The 17,524-nt window shown below is 35.3% G+C and overlaps 1 protein-coding gene across 3 annotated transcripts; it reads right to left on the bottom strand.

The window, feature by feature from the left end:
• Nucleotides 1-1,530: 1,530 nt before the first annotated feature.
• On the bottom strand, nt 1,531-14,013 carry LOC140819579 (endoribonuclease Dicer homolog 1-like). 3 transcript variants are annotated; one of them, XM_073179723.1, is made up of 20 exons: nt 12,808-14,013; nt 12,616-12,729; nt 10,653-10,863; nt 10,055-10,449; nt 9,584-9,812; nt 8,790-8,962; nt 8,571-8,693; nt 8,328-8,488; nt 8,005-8,238; nt 7,732-7,882; nt 7,466-7,648; nt 5,885-6,043; nt 5,723-5,818; nt 5,009-5,637; nt 4,112-4,212; nt 3,821-4,020; nt 2,823-3,743; nt 2,583-2,747; nt 2,107-2,477; nt 1,531-2,016 (listed from the first exon to the last, which is right to left on the bottom strand). In XM_073179723.1, the coding sequence occupies exons 1-20, from the start codon at nt 13,495-13,497 to the stop codon at nt 1,836-1,838; spliced, it is 5,487 nt and encodes a 1,828-aa protein (XP_073035824.1). In that variant the 5' UTR covers nt 13,498-14,013; the 3' UTR covers nt 1,531-1,835. The 3 variants fall into 3 exon arrangements, with proteins under 3 accessions (XP_073035824.1, XP_073035825.1, XP_073035823.1); XM_073179724.1 differs by having other exon boundaries at nt 12,624-12,729; nt 12,808-12,969; XM_073179722.1 differs by having other exon boundaries at nt 5,723-6,043.
• Between the last annotated feature and the right edge of the window lie 3,511 nt (nt 14,014-17,524).

The raw sequence follows: 17,524 nt of genomic DNA, 5'->3' as shown, positions 1-17,524 counted from the left end.
ATTGACCAGTGAAACCATCTCTCAATAAATTTTTGCATAATATTTTCAAATGTACATATTATTAAATGACAATAGAATAACCACAATTCCAAAATATGTTTTTAAAATATAATAAATAATGTATTGAGAGGGATGCATTTTTAAAGAATTAGGTAGTGTAGGTGAACTACATTATCATGAAGAACAAGGGGAGAATCAAAGTAGTAGAGTGGTTACCATCCTATTTATTAATATTATGAGGTCAAAATTATTATTAAATCACCAAAAAGCATAAAGGATAAGTACCCAAAGTGCTTTTTTGTTTATTTAAAAATAATTTATTAAAGAGATTTTATATCATCCATCATTTTGCTTATTGGCTTGCCATTCAAAAAAGCTAACTTTTTCGCAACTAATATTCAAATTCAAGCCCACTGCTTTGTTATATATTCAAGAAAAGATGGCGAACTTTTTCTTTAGACTTTCCGCATGCTGCTTAAAGAATGGTCTCCAAATAAGGATGAAATCGAGTCGAGTCGAGTCGAGCCGAACTCTTAAATGTTTGAGCTTGGTTCGTTTATAATCGAGCCGAGCTCGAGCTTTATTTAACGAATATATACATGGCTCATGAGCTTATTCAAGCATTTATCAAACTTAAACAAACTTAATAAATATGAATTATACATTTAAATTTTCATTAAATTATTAAAAAATAAATTATATATTTAAAGAAAAATATATTATTCTTATTAAAATTTGTAAATTTATTATAATAAATAAATTTAATAGATTTTTCTATATATTTCATAAAAAAATATACAAAATCAATATCAAAACTATTATTTTTTCATCTAAAAGATTACTAATGAACTTACTAACGAACATATTCACGAGCTAACGAACCGCATATTGTAAAGCTTGAGTTTGGTTTGTTTATCTTAACGAACCTCATTAAACGAGCTCAAACGAGCTTTTATCGAATCGAGCTTCGAATAACTCACAAACGATTTGATTCGTTTACATCTCTATCTCCAAATAGTTATGATGTACATCAGGACAAATCACCCATTGAAGTTCTCTATATAAAATTAATAGTTAAATAAACTGTATTAAAAATATTTTTCGGTGTTTAGATAAATTATATGTTTAAAATCCATTTTTCCTAAAACGATTTCATGAGACGATTTCTCAAGTTCGAAACTCAATTATATATGTTTGATTGTGGATGCAAATCCCCATTGGTGTTCGCTGACATTTGTGGTGTTAAAAAACGCCATGCAAACACACGATATACATGCAATTGATATGATAAACACAGCAGAATTGAACTTGACCATTTCAAATGAGGTGGCAACAACAGAAAAAATTTGCAGGTCCCCTCAATCGGCCTACAGTCAGATCCTGAATTCCTATTTGCCAGCACAAATTTCATTTTGGAAAGAGCCCACTAATAATCATGACAAATGAAGCAAAATACCATTTTCAAGTTCTGCTCTTGGAGTTGAGAAACACAAGAACACATCATAGAAGTTTGTATCTGAAGCTGAGGGGAACAGGTAAGGGAATGAATAAATTCATTGCCAAATGTTTTCCTACAACTCCATGTCCAAAGACAGAAAATGAGGAGGCGGTTAAAATTTATTTTCTTTACTTTTCTGTTATCCTATCCCATCGGAATCCCAAGTTAAACTTGCTAGCCAAAGCTATAAAGAAGACCAGGAGAGAGATGAAGGTTCACAGGCCTTGATGGACTGTTCATGAATTAAATGATGCGAATACAAAAGAGACGTAAATGTAATCTTTCAGATCAGTTGCTAGATGACTTAAGCATCCAACCTAGCTTTTCTGTAAAAGAATTATCGTGTATACCATTTATTCAAAAGTTCCAGAAGAAGAACTGCGGCAGAATCCTTCGCTTTCTTGACACTCGGCATTGGATCACCGATGCATTCATCGGTCCATCCTCTATCAGAAGTATTAACACGCACAGCAAAGGTAAATCTTTTTGCATGTGCTGGACCACCCTCATGTATACACCTGAAACGTTTAAAAAAAAGCCACATAAATGAATATTTTCTCCAAAAACATTATTAATTAAAAATTTCAACCTAGAAAAAGAGCTATTACTGGTATATAGGCATTGGCCAGTTTCTACGCAAGCAGATATCATTCAAGGTCTGCCTGGTAAAACTTTGGCTACCATTCTTCTCTTTTCCATCAACCTCACCACTCTCTTTGGCTTCAGCTGACTCCTTTTCTTTCAGAGCAACGAGAGCATTTCGAGCGGCCAGTTTTTGTGCCATTTTCTTTTGCGGATTATGGGCAACCCCAATCTGCACACCATCAACATAAACTTCCACAATAGCCAGGTTCCCGGTCCGAGTAGCTTTGTATTCTAGGCCTTCAGCTTGTTGCTGGCATCGCTCTTGTAATTCTCGAACAGGATGCATCGGGAGCGTTTCTGGAGTAACCATCGGGTTCAGCAACGGCTGAAAGACCTGGAAATTTACACCAACACATTTCCAACTCAAACCTCCCAGCCCATCCCTAACAACACTATATGAGTCAAAAAAATTCTGACGGGTCACATTAATGAAGCTAACCTCCCATACAGATGCAGTAACACATCCACTATCAAGGAAGATAGCCCCAGCAATTGATTCAAAAATATCTCCAAGAACTTTTGGTGCTTTGCAATCCCCCAAACCAAAAGAGTTGAACCCAGGTTTTGAAAGTTCATTCTGAACCTCTTTCACAAAATCCCGAATCTGAAAGTGGGTTAAAATAAAAGCAATGGACATATAAAACCCTAGAGGTAAACGAAAAAGAAAAAAATTGGAAACCTGTTTCTCAAGGGCACTTGAACCATGACGAAGATGAGTATGAAGGTTATGTTTGACAGCCACACGTGCAAAGTTCTCGTTATTTACAGCAGCAGCTCGCAAGTCGGTTAAACGTCCTGGAGGCAAATCTGTATACGTGAAGAACAAGTACCTTGTGATGAGATGATCTAACACTGCATCACCAACAAATTCTAGTCGTTGATAACAAGACACTCCTGAAGATGGACGTGATGCATGAGTTATAGCTTCTACAAGCAACCCTCTATCACTGAACTTGCAATTCAAAGAACCTTCTAATGAATCAAAATCGATACTTTTCAGTATATTGTCTGGAACAGTGCTCGGCTTGACTGAGTATTTAATTTCCTTCAAATCAAAATCAATCTCAATTCCAATCCATCTCATAAGGTGGTTGGCAGCACACTTTCCACCTTCGACATAATAGACACCAATTAATGCTTCCACAACGTCAGCCAGAGTTTTTCCAGAGAGCACACGATATGAACTTGAGTCACTCTCAAGTTCCCCATCTTCCATTTCGTCTTCTTCATATCCATCAGTATTGTGGATCTTTCTGCTTAACCTCTCGTCGGAATCTATTTCTTCATAAAAAAGTGACGAATCTGCTTCCTTGGTGTCCTCATCAAAGACAGGAAGCACCCCAGGTGAAGCCCATCTAGATGGAGCAAATCGATCTGCCTGGATGTATGACTGAAGCCCTTTGTTCAACGCAAACCTATAAAGTACCATGTTGCTCACCATTTGCTGTCTCATTCTAGTGAGCTGACCTTCATGTTTTTGGGGATATTTTAGAAAAAGAAATCTACTCACAACCCACTTCAGGTAAGCATCTCCTAAAAGCTCTGCTCTTTCATAGCAGAAGGTCTCTTGGCATGAAGCTGCAGTCAAGGCTTCCAAGATCTGCAAATAGCCGGATCACAGATCAGGTGTACGTTGACAGTGACTTTCAAGAATCGGTTTATAGAATTCTAGAATACCTTAGAAGCCGGAACAGGATAATTAATGATATCCTTGAGTTGAACAGCAAGTAGCATGCTTTCAATTCTCCTCATAATAGATGGCAATCTTTGAGCACCCCTAACTAGTGAACCAGGAAGAGGATGTACAAAACATAGTTCAGGAGGGAGGAAAACATAATATGTTTTCTCAGGTGTTTCTTCAGATACAGCATCATGACCTATCATAGAAACTTCCATGGGTAATCAAATAGCCAAACAAAATGATAAACACCAAAATGATAAAAATAAAAAATTAACCAACGAGCATACCGTCTGAATGTTCAAACCGTGGAGATAAGAGATTCTTGCAATATGAAACACCACGGGCTCTTATAAGAGGTTGCTGTCTATAGATCAATTCTACCCCATACCTACAATTAATTTGGTCAGCAAGGTCACCATGCTGCAAGTAGAGAATGGAATTTGCTCAATGTTTGAAGGCTTCTAGTCTTCTAGCAACTAAAATAAATATACTCAAAACAATGTAAAACACTTATAAACCACCTTATTCATACACAAATGTTTATACTCCCTCCAATAATTACAATGATGGATAAATCTGATTTTTTTCAAATTCACTAGAAATAGCCAACTCTTGAACACAAAATAGGTTAAAAGCAAAAGGGTAAGGCCTAGTCATTTTGGATTTCTACTCGAAATCCCAGTTACCAGCTTGAATTTATTCACTTCAGATAAAAATTTTCCTCACTATCAGAGCATCATTCCAAAAACATAAAATACAGCCATTTTTTTTATCTTTCACTATCGCTGCATCATTCCAAAAACACAAACATATTTTTAAAATTTTAATTCCTCCCCACTGTCCAATAACAAAACTATCCAAAACCTTGAAAAAGTATAACATCGCTACATAATTCAAAATTTTCTCATCCAACGCTTCTAATACTCTTTTAAAACTCTCAAATTGAAAATTACCGAAAACCTAATCAAATGTCGATTTTTTATCCTTTTTTTAATTATCTTCCGAAACAGATTTTCTGGATTCCCAGCCAAAATCTTTCCAAGCTAGCACATATCAAAGTGAAATTATCAATAAAAGCATCCAGATACATGGATGAATTCATATTCATACACACATCATCCATGCAGTAGGGAAAGAGTCAACACATAATAAATTTAAGCAAATTTAAAGTAAAGGAAACATACTTTTGCTTATAATATTCAGCGTAAGAACCATACTCCAGAGGACCTAGGTAGCCTTCCTTCCTCGGGAATGAGTTCTCAGCTGTCATATCAAAGCGCACAGAATCAACGTAGAACCTCTTTCCAGAATGAGCTGCCGTGATAATTTTTCCTCCCAGATCTTCAACCATAATACAGGAATCAGCCATCATCAATTTTCCATTTGTTAAATCAACTTGAAAGGGTACTCTACTAGCATCACGATGAGGTGCTAATCCAGATGCCTTGACCACATCAAACTGGGCAACAGCTCCTCTAATGCCATAAGTAGGATGGCTTTTCTGTTCATTGGCCATGCCATGTCGTAATTTTGCAAATCCATACTCCCTACGGTCTCCACCTAGCGTTCTCTCATTGGTGCCAAGGTAAACATCCGGTCTAGCCCTCTGAAGGGGATTAATCCATGCATCTGTCTTTGTAACTTCATCAATTAGAGCCCAGTCAATAAGATGTACTGGATCTGTCGATTTTCCTCCCGCCAAAGGAACAAATAAATACGCCTTCGCAGTGTCCCAAGGAGTGTTAGATGGTTCAACATCCACATCCAATACAATGCTCATCAAGCGTACATGGAAGCTCTTAAGCAAAGTCAACTGTATACAGAAAAATGTTGGTGCTTTCTCAATCTATCATTTCTAAGTCAAGCACAGCATTCAAATAATCAAAGGATTTGCACACCTGAGTTTCTCTGATTTTTATCGGCCCTTCATAAACAAGGGAAGCCTTTGTTATCACAGCCCGAGCGACAAATAAGTCCATCGACATTGATAAAACCTGGTAAGTATATGGGAGCAAATGAAGAACTCTACTGTTGTTGAGCTTAAAATAAAAATAAGGTACCTCAGCATCCAACTCAGCGCCAAATATTACTGCAAACTCTGACACTTGGTTTAGGAGGGGATCTTTTGAGAAGCCAGTATTTTCACAATTGACAGAGTACATGTAAAGATTAAAAATCTTGGGTTCTTCAGAGCCTTTTCCAGATAATATCCACTCTCCCTGCAAAGAAAAAGGTAGGTATATGCTTCTAAAATCCCACAACAGAGAATTGACATAAAATGTAGGGATAATAAGGAGAATCCATGACCAATAGACTTGTTTATTTGATCGAAACATGGCATAAAAATACTGGAAGCCTCTGACACTGCAGGGATCCTAACAGCAGATCCCAACGAAAGACGTATCACCAAGCAATATACAACCACTCTGTTGATACATTCGTTTGCCCTAACAAGCTTGTTACAATAGATTCACAACCTTCATTCATATACAGGTTCTAAAACCAATTAAACATGTTTAATTGTTCTGTTCGGCATAGGAACGGTGACCTGTTTGTAACACATTAGTTGTGACTGAAATCTTGAGATCTACCTTGTTTCTAATCGAGAACATTAATTTGTGGTTTGTATAATATAATTTCCATTTAATGTGAATCTCTTGTCAGCGGTTGACAGTAAACATATTGTCATCACATGACTCAAACTACCAAATAATATATGCCAAAACAATTTGAGGGAAATTTACTTCTGTACCGGTACATGAACAGTGAACTAACACGTGCTATATTTTTATTTGTGAACTGGGTAATTTGTTAAGTTTAACTACTAGCACGCATTACATTGCTCCTATCCACTCACAAGTTTCCTTTAATTTTTAACCATGATTAAGAAAGACTAGCAATAATACTATAGAAACTGAAGTCATTTTCCTTTTCTTAATACATCAAAATATGCTAAGAAATTTGAACTTTCATCTTGTTCTAACCTAGTAATTCACTGAGATATGCCAAAGTAACACGTAAAAGAGATATGGTCACCTAGGTGAGATATTTTAAACTTTGTGAGTGACTCCAGTCAATCAGTTAAACAGTACCCTAATTAAACATCTCATATATGTTAAAAGTGGTTGGATAAAATTTCAGAGAATCAGAATAGTAACGAAGAGATATGGGCAGAAAAATGGATATGATTCTTTCTCCCGCTTTAATACATTGAGAGACGCCCCGGGATCATTAATACCACACCATATGTTCACCAAAACAACCATTTGATATTTCTGGTGTTCAATTCATTTTGATATTATGCGCAAATTCTGCAGATTAGAAGACCATGTATGACTTAACTGCAAATCTATTCATCCAGAATTTGACTTCATTAGAAATTGTCTTCCAACAATCACCGTAAGGGGTCACAAACAACAATGCTTTCATGCAGACAAACTCGTACATATTTGAGTACAATTTAGCATGTACATATGCTCTTGATTGAGAAAGGGAGCTTATCTGTACTTCAACTAACAAAGCTTCCTAATGATACTTCAGTTTCAAGAAAACGTAGGTAAATATCAATCATTAAGGCATGTCAAGTGAACCACCTTCAAAGCATAAGTCTGCTCATACGAACAAGGACAGGAGGACCTAACCTGGAGAATATCAGCTACACCTTCAGGGTAGAATTCTCTCTGTCTTGCAGTCCCTGGGAGAGGATCTCCTTCATCATTTTGTTCAACTTTGTCAGTTTCTGCCCCAATTCCCTTGTCTGGCAATAGCATATCAGTAAATGCTCCCATCTCATGTAGCTTCTTGCAAGCAGCCAAACAAACAGCCTACAGATTCCATAATTTGTCATATAGATATGCCCCCCAATAAGAACTCAAATGTGGCGTGAAGATTTTTAACATAATCATGCCTGCTGTGCAAGACGCATCGACTTGCATGGAGGACCTTCCAGTTTTTCAAAGGGTGCATTACATGGAAGTTGAAGCTCACATGAATATTCCATCAGGCCTCCTGGCGTCTCATGATGCTTTATTGTAAACTCTGGATGAAGAATTGAATACCTGCATGTATAAAAGGTCGAGAAACTGCAAAATGATAAGAAGTGCCTGCATGAAAAGTGCGGGGAGATTTTCCTCACGTGTGTAGAGTGTTTGTATTTCTCTACAGAGAGAGAAAGAGTGACCTGTCACTAGGCAGTTGAGAGCAGTAAAAGTGGATGAGTCCAACAGCTGAATTTAAGCTAACTACAGCACCTGTTGATTTCACCTGGTACATCGTACCATCTACAGCCTCTCCTGAATTTATGCTGCAGGTATCCTTGAGATGACTAATATCAGTTCTCTCAATGGCTTCTTTCCGCAAAGTTTCTTCACTATTCCTAGCATTCTTTAAAAACGCTACATGGGACAGATTCTCTCTGCAAATGAATCATTAATTTCAAAGTAAGCTACACAAGTCGTCACTTCATAAATTAATGGGAAAGTAAAGTTATGGCACAGAGATTACCTCTCAACCATCAAAATATAATCTGATCCAGGTTTTCTAGCTCGACCTCTGGACTGAATGTAAGCCAATACAGTTTTGGCAAGATCAAAGCGGATGACAACATTACATTGCCGAATATCAAGTCCCTCCTCAGCAACACTAGTGGCAACTAAGACAGTCACCTGCCAAACAGGTAAACACCAAATAAGTTGATAGAAATTTATCGAGGGAACTTCAAGTAACATATTTGACAGTTTAACATACACGACCGTCTCGAAATCTGGCAATCGTATCTTGCATTTGAGAGGTTCGCATTTCTTGACTATTGTTGTGCCCTATCAAACTTGCTGATTTGACAAAACTTAGAGATGGAAGTTCCATAAACACCTGAACATATACCAGAAACTTTAATTCATTTAGGAAGACACTAGCTAGCAAGAAACGACTTCAAACTATAATACTTGTTTGCTGTTCTCAATTGACCTTAGGAAGAACCAAGGCTGCCACAACACGTTCCACGAAGATTATTGCACGGAAATCCTCCGTGTGCTGATATTTTAGAAGTATTTTGATTAATGACTGCACCTTTGGAGTCACCTTTCCATCAGCAACTGCAGCTCCAATAATCACATCAACATGCTCCCCACCAGAGACAACTAACAGACACGCATATCATAACATTATCCATCCAATGACAAATTCGGGGACCAAAAACTGCTATCAAGTTGTAAGATACACACGAAAAGAACCAAAACACAAATACTGATAACTCAAGCATAAAGTAGCATCCGTCAAATTATAAAACTGCAAGCAAAATCTAATAAGGCATGCAAACCTCCATCAGACTGGTTCCTCTGACAAGCAAATCCTCCATGGCAATAAATATAGTGGATATCCAAGAAAAAGTACAGCTGACATTAAATAAATTATTGTTGATTCGTTAAATTTACTGTCTAATTGATCAAATTAATAAAACAGGGTAGTGAAGAAGAAAAAACGCCTGCAACATTATAAAAGAGTAACAGTTTTTTTTTAGCAATACAGGTCATCCATAATGATCTACATAATCAAAGGCACAAACAAACAACTAATTTAATTCAGGATATTTTTCAAGTCTAAGACTTGGACGATACATAAATCAAGTAGATAAAATCAGTTGGTCGTTTCACTATCCCTGGAAAGAATTGGGTACTCTTGCTCAGAGTTCAGAGATAGTCATTAAGTTGGATAATGACAAAATGTCTACAGCATAGGGCAATCGATGGCAAAGTACTCACTGTGACTGGTAGCGAGTTCCCCTTCCTCAAGTTCATCGGGCTCATTCCCATTTACAGATGCATCATCCATGTCAGAACCTGTAGCATTATTCTCTGAAATGGCTCCTTCAGACAGATTACATTGCAAGAGAGAGACAACTGTGACTAGGTAAGATTCTTGGAACTTGATATCAAGTTGGTGGTTTGCCCTTTCATCATTTTGCAAAGCCGTTAAGAATGCATGCGCAACCTGACAAAAATAATTGAAAAGAAAAGGCAAAAAAAAACGGCATGAGGCCAATAATTTCAGCCAGCCAGACCAAAGCTTTTTATGTTTTGGCTGTCAGCATATCCACATCCCAACATCACCACCAGCCCATCCAAAAATGAAGGAAGAGATAGCAAAAATATACAGATACAAGTAGGCAAACTAGGACATCAATTGCGTAAGACTAGTGTAGAATACAATCTATAATAAAGTATACAAATCACCTTGTAAGCACACCACTGTCCTAATTCACCAAGTGCATAATTGATTGCCCTCAACTTTTGGATTAAGTTAGCAGCACCATCACTTTCTGTTCGTTCAGAGACACCATAAACTTGACGTAGCTCTTCCTTAGCACCAGCATCTCTTGCTCCCATGAATTGCCACTTACTTCTTCTAGAGCTTGACCGAGCTGCCTCTTCAACAGTCTGTTCCATTTGTTTTATTTTTTCATGAAGAGACCATAAGCTAGAAGCTTTATCATACTCCACCACCACTTCTGAAGGCATCGGTACATGTTTCTCCAGTTCCTTGCGGTCTTTAATGGTACAAACTACAGAGTCTAGTTTACTCTCCAGATTTCGAATTTTTACTGCACAATCCACTTGGCTAGAAACACCTGCAACAACCAAGTACAAAGTTTTTCAGCTCAAGAAACTTCAATGAAAAAACATAAGGGACCAACACAAAACCTAGTGCAAGAAAATTATCAAAAGAGAAACAACAAAAACTTATGTTTGTATCTATAGATGAAAAAGCCATGTGATGTTTTCTAGAAGAACCTAATACTTTGCGATATAGAGACACAAATAAGAAAAATACCCTTCAAGTTGACAGGAGATGCGGTCATCCCAAAAACTGATGGCCTCTTCTCTTTTGGTGTTGTGTGATAAAACTCAGACATCACCAATGAATAAGGATGCTTCTTTACTGCATGATGACATTCGTCCAGAATAAGGAGATTTATTGCTTCCATTTTCACTATACTGTGCCTAAGTATATTCAAAAGAATTTGAGCCGTCATCACTAAGACCTGATTAAAGAGCAACAGAAGTAAGAAACGTGTTAAGAGCTTCCAAAAGTTTTCCAGAGTATATTTCAGTGCTCGGACATTGTAACTTCAGAACAATAATTTTGCACATATTTCAAGAAATTCCTGAAATTTTAGTAAAAATATAACAAATACAACGCCTACCAGTAGACAACTATAATTGGCCCAAAATCTGCCAATCGTATAGCTACACCACTGTGCTTTCAAATGACCATATATCCAAAAGCTATTATGTATTTACCATAGGAATTTGAGATAGTTCTGAACTGCTATTTCACTGTTTTTAAAGCGCATGTGTCACATAATGGCAACTGAAGTTTAAGTGTGCTATTCACAAAACATGACTAATTAAGAAACAAGTGAAAAAAAATGTAGAAAAGTTCTATAAGTTATTGACTGAAAGCCAGAGTGACCAAATACGCCCCTAGGGAATAGACCATGCTTCTTCACTTGGTCTCAGGTAATGCAAGTATGGAATATCCAAATTTTAAAAAAACAGACCAAACAGGTAAGTTCTGAAATGGATGAATAGCGTCGCTCTCACGAAGCTTATTACTTTAATATATAAATCACCGAGAGCCATTTGTCTTAACGGGAAAGAACATACTGAAGAAGTATTATTATAAGATGATAATGCTCCAACTTTGATTGAATCTCACCAGATGGTAGAGAAATCTTAATAAGATTCCCAAAAGTTCCAACAAATTATCCCATTACTGACATGCTTTCTTTAACATTCAACAGAGATTTTTCCAACACGCAAGCTCACCTCTGGAACATGGCCTCGATTTTCCACACTAATTTATTTCTCCACTTTAAGGTGAGTGGAGATTGAGACACGTGTAGACAGATTCAAATCATTTTCTACTAGTTATTTACCATTGCTTTGGCTTGATACGTTATTACTTTATGCACTTTATCTTTGCAAAACTAAAATAGGTACATCGGTGTTACCATGTTACACTATGATAGGTAACTAGTTTTACCACAGCCTCTTAAAAAATTAGGGACACAAGGCTTGGCCGCAGTGGAGTCAGGTAAAATGAGATGCGGGTAAACTACAACCATGCAACTCCAAGCACAAACTCTGTTCTCAAGACACAACCCTCCAATTCAAAAATTGAGCAGATGTATAACTGCAACAAGCTCCAATTGTTATGTTAAATTTCCACGCAATAATGTAATATTTTTCATAGTTTACAATTCTTAATTTTTAAACAATCTTGGCAAAAGCAACCGTTACATAGTTGCAATCTAAAAGTAATGCCAATTTTTGAGTTTTTTTTTCAGTTTTACAATTCATTAGATAAGGTAAATCTACTTTATGCCTCCAAGCTCATTCTCATTTCTGCATTATCAAAACTGACAGGTTTAATGTCCAATCTCCACCATTTCAAGGCGATTTACGTCACCAAAAGAGGAAATATATCTAGAATATGAAGTGAGCTTTGCCGTGAGAATTTGACTCTGCAAATGGTACAACTCAGATGATATAAGAGCTGGACTAAATTAGAGTGTTTTTTTACAGTATTCAATTTAATCGAGGGCATCATTATCAATGCTAAAAAATCAAATGAACCACTAATTTTAATTTTACAATATTAATATTATCGCTCGTCCTACGCCCGACAAATTGAACAAACACTTGAAAGGAGGAAAAAGAGAAGCTTGGCATATACATACCCACAGACACTTCATTTCAATTACAACCATAAGTGTGACATTTAAAACTACCTGCTTACTTTCAAACTCACGTTGCCACCTCCTCGCATCCCAGAAATCTTGACCCATTTCACCACAGTAATGGCCAACTTGATAACCAGTTCGCTCGCGGATTACTTCTGCTTGCTGCATTTAAAGATTGAACTTAATAGGACTTACAACTTGAAAGAGAAAAGAATCACTCCTTGCCCAGTAGATCGTTACCTGATACACGAGTGGAACTTTGGGTACCAAAAAGACTGCAAGTAATTTTTTATTTTGTTCTTGCAACTCTAGGCTGATACTTTTTATAAGCAGGACAGCAATCAGTGTTTTTCCAGCCCCCGTTTCAAGAAAAGCAATTGTGTTTCTACTCTTTGCCTGTTCAAGAACATCCAACTGATATTGGCGAGCTTGCTCCTCGGGAAACTTCTCTTTCGGCTCATCAACTTTGATTTCTTCCAAATCTTCATCGCCTTTGCTGATTTTCTCATTGTTCACCTTATCTTTTTTATTTCGACAAGATTCCCAAGAACCCACTTGGAAGATCAATTCATTTGTTGCTTTATCCCTCTCCCAGAAACCCTTTGCTTCCCTAAACTCTCTATCCTTCCAACTACATGAATTATAGCGTTCTCTTCTTCTAACTCGATCCCTACCCCTCACATCCTTCTCTATATCATCTGAACCTCGATGTCTCTTCCTGCCTGAAGTCCTATCCCAAACTTTCCTCTTCTTCGATGGTTCACTACTATCAAAGAAACAAGGGTCATGGGAACCCTCCTGAGAGTATGATTCGGGAACCAGAGTTGTGTTAGCTCCTAAATGAACAAAATAGTCGTCGTCCTCACAGGCATCTAACCAGTACGAGGATCTGACATCAGGATTTCCTGAATCCCTAACATCTTTGTCCATTTTTTACCACAAAAATGTTACGACAAAAAAATCAAAATACAAACCAGCCCGAAATATGATCACCCGTTCTCTTTTCCGAGCTGGCTATGCCAGATATATATACAACAAACAGTATACAAAACCAGTGGCCACCGTTCTGACGGCCGGACATCAACAAGTCGAGCCTATTTCCAATATTAATTCCACCCAGCGCGCGTTTCTGCTACAACCAAAAAAAGAAAAGAAAAGAACTTTCGGGCCCTTAATGCTCTGGCAGAAACCGGACCTTCTATAAATCCGGAACCGAGAGTTTACCAAGGCGCTGAAGTAACCCTCAAGTCAGGAGCAAGAACTCCAGAATCTTGCAATTAAAACCTCACTAAATCAGTTCGTGCTGTGAGCTACGCACTTAACGGCCGGAGACGGTGAAAATGCGTAGAAAGAAGAAGGAGAAGGCATGTTGGCGGGGAAAATGGCGCAGATGCGGCGGGGCGAAGCGAATATGAAGGAGAGCGAGACCTGTGATTCGATTTTATTTTGTTCAATATTCTTCAGTCTTAAAGAAGAAGAAGAATAATAATAAAAGCTGTGAATTCCAATTTTGCCCCTCTTTACCCTTCACAGTATCCATGCCGACGTCACATTTGTTCCAAAATTTGGGAAATGTTTTGGATTCTAATTGCTATCTTCGGGTAAATCTAATAGTTATTACAAGGTCCGATTATTTTTTTTTTAATACATTGTTCACGTAAAACTATAGATATGGTCCGTTTTAGGGCGATAGTTTGATTTTTTATATCAATATATTATGAAAAGATTTGTCCCATAGAGTTTATCCAGTGTATTTTACGTGGATGAATATTGCTTTAGACCGAAAATTTACAGGTTCTCATACCATAAAAAAATTAGAGTAGGTCTCTTGTGAGACGGTCTCACGAATCTTTATCTGTGAGACGGGTCAACCCTACCGATATTCACAATAAAAAGTAATACATTTAGTATAAAAAATAATATTTTTTCATAGATAATCCGATCGAATAATATATATGTCTCAGAAAATACGACCAGTGAGACCGTTTTACACAAGTTTTTGTCAAAAAATTAATCTTAATTAATCATATATCACTATATGTCAACGGATTAATAAAACAACAAAATCTCAAATTTAAAATAAGATATTTGTTTAAGGAGTGGGTCTCATGTGAGACCGTCTCACGGATCTTAATCTGTGAGACAGGGTCAACCCTACTCATATTCACAATAAAAAGTGATACTCTTAGCATAAAAAGTAATATTTTTTCATGTATGATCCAAATAAGAGATCCGTCTCACAAACATGATCTGTGAGACCGTCTCATATAAGTTTTTGTCTTGTTTAAGACTCAGTTATACCTTTCGCAAAATTGTCAAATCAAAAAATAAAATATCTATCTACAACAACTATCTTTTATTTTTTAATATTTATTTATAATCTATAAACTATTTTAAAAAATTATAGATTATATCATATTTATAAATGTTTCATAAATTTGCTCATATTCATTTCTCTTGCTTGTTGCTTTTATTTCTCTCATTCATTTGATTTGTTTTAAAAGTCTTTCGATTATTTTATCACGTCTAAAAAACATTATTTTCTTCGATAATATAAAATATTGCATAATTATTGCAATTTTTATAATATCTAAGAAGTTTAGTCAAATAGATTAAATGGTTAGTATATTTTGGTTGGATTTTCTGTCGATATATATAATTTTTTGGGCAAAAATTTATATGAGACGGTCTCACGAGTTGTATTTTGTAAGAAAGATTTCTTAATTGGGTCATCCATGAAAAAATATTACTTTTTATGCTAAGAATATTACTTTTTATTGTGAATATCGGTAGAGTTGACATGTCTCGTAGATAAAGATCGTGAGACCGTCTCACAAAAGACCTACTCAACTTTCTGATATATTAATTGTCATAAAAATTTATATTTTAACCAATATCTGTACTATTATATTAAGTATGAGGCCCTAATAATAACCGCTCTATGAGGACACCAACTTTCTTTCATGTTTTACTCTTTTTAATTTTTTATATTTACTATTTACTATTTTATTATAGTTGAGCCCTAATAATAACCGCTCTATGAGGACACCAACTTTCTTTTCTATTTTACCCTTTCTCATTTTTTATATTATATTTTTTCTTACCAAATAATATTATATTCACCGTCATAAGGAAACTGTTCACGTGAAAAATAATATTATTTCTTCTGCAAATTACCCACCAGTGAAAAATAAACTATGTTTTTTATGTTGTGACGTCATTATTTTGTAATATCATGAATATTTAATATATTAGCCACATGTATTCAGGACACACGCAACGCGTGTGTCACGGTTACTAGTTAATATGAAGGTTTAATTCTAAATTATAGTATTCATTTTCAGTGATTGTATTTACTACAATCCATGACAATTAAACACATTTTGTCTCCCATACTAATGTAGGATCAAGAAAGAACCCTTTGACAAAAAATATCAGTTAAAAATAACAATTCAATTATAATATTTCAAATTATACAATAACTCAAATGTATCGACCGATCTTCTGACATGATCAATTATTGCATCTCAACGAACGACGTTCTTTATTTTGGAAGAGAATAGAGATAAATAATACAAAAGAGGAGTGACGAAATTATGCAATGAATAACATAAAAATAATAATATTGGAATATGTAGAGTTGGAGGGCAGGATTACTGGAAATTAAACATTTGGATTTTATTTATTGTTTATTTTTCAATTTAAAAAAAAAGGTAATAATAGATAGAATATAATGGGTTTGGGCTTTTGGACATCTCATATGGGCAAGTGGGCCTACCCTGGGCTTAAGATTTAAGCTAGTTGAAGATTTAGCTGGACATGGCCCAACAAAAAATTATAATAAAAAATTGAGGATATTAATAAATGTTGCCTTTTTAGTGGAAAATTATATTTTAAAAATAATAATAACATTTATTTTATTATATGATAATAATATAGTAAATATTAATTAATTAATAAAATATAAAAACATGAGTTCTTTAGGTTATTTCCAACCAAAAGTTATATTTTAATATAGACTTTACCCATAATCAGAACCAAAATTCCATCGTCAAAAAAGTCGAGTTTTATTATTAAAATAATATTCCTAGAATATTCACCACAATTTTATCTACAATAATTATTCTATCCAGTCAAATACGTTTTTGTAGAATTATTAACCTTTTTACATATTAAATTTGTATTTTAATTATTTATATAATTAGTTTCATTTATTTGATAGTTAATCGAGTTTCATTGAACAACTAAATTCCTTACTGTAATTTTGTTACTTTATGTGGTTCAGCGTTGTCTTAATATAAAAAGAAATAAGATAATGTCTTTGATGTCATCTATAGTTTTTGGTTTAGTGATGAACGTTTGTTCGTAAGTTTTGAAATCGATTTTTGAAAGGCGGTTGGAGTTGTTAATAAAATAAAATAAGTTGTGTATCTGCTAACATCTATGAGTTTTGGTATAATGACATGCCGTTGATTCTGAAAAATGTATTTTAGTTAATATTTTATTATAAATAATCTTTATAGAAAAAATATTTAATTGTTCGTTAAACAATAATAATAATAATTTCTTATAAAGAAATAGTGAACCATTTAGACAAAAATCGAGCGTCGTGTTGATGTTAGACACCAAAATAACACACTCAATTTTTTTTATATGATATATACACCAAAATAACACACGTGAAAATGTTTATATGATAAATCTAGAAGAACTATGGTATGTTGTATTTCTGATCCAAAAATATACAAATTGAATAAGAAAATTTCTCAAACATATACGATATATCCCAAAACTTGTGAATAATGTGGATCACTGCACTAAATTCTTATTATTACAGTAAGATTACAACGTCGACGACAACACGAAAAAATACAGTTGAAATAGCATCTCTTATTTTATTTTTCAAAAGTCATACGTAAAAGTCTTGAGAATTTGTCGTGACAAGAAATCCCAAATC

This window comes from Primulina eburnea, chromosome 18, assembly GCF_022965805.1.
Source record: "Primulina eburnea isolate SZY01 chromosome 18, ASM2296580v1, whole genome shotgun sequence".
Classification (NCBI taxonomy): Eukaryota; Viridiplantae; Streptophyta; class Magnoliopsida; order Lamiales; family Gesneriaceae; genus Primulina; species Primulina eburnea.
The sequence above is the reverse complement of the archived record's forward strand: the minus strand, read 5'-3'. Positions and strand labels throughout refer to the sequence as shown.

What these genes read in the sequence shown, in the direction of transcription:
- LOC140819579 (XM_073179722.1), bottom strand. Translation starts at nt 13,497, where the DNA reads ATGGACAAAGATGTTAGGGATTCAGGAAATCCTGATGTCAGATCCTCG. An exon ending in ATCCTGTTCCGGCTTCTAAG is followed by an intron (nt 3,744 to 3,820) that starts GTATTCTAGAAT and finishes GGCTATTTGCAG; the next exon opens with ATCTTGGAAGCCTTGACTGC. An exon ending in TGGCCAATGCCTATATACCA is followed by an intron (nt 2,017 to 2,106) that starts GTAATAGCTCTT and finishes TAAACGTTTCAG; the next exon opens with GTGTATACATGAGGGTGGTC.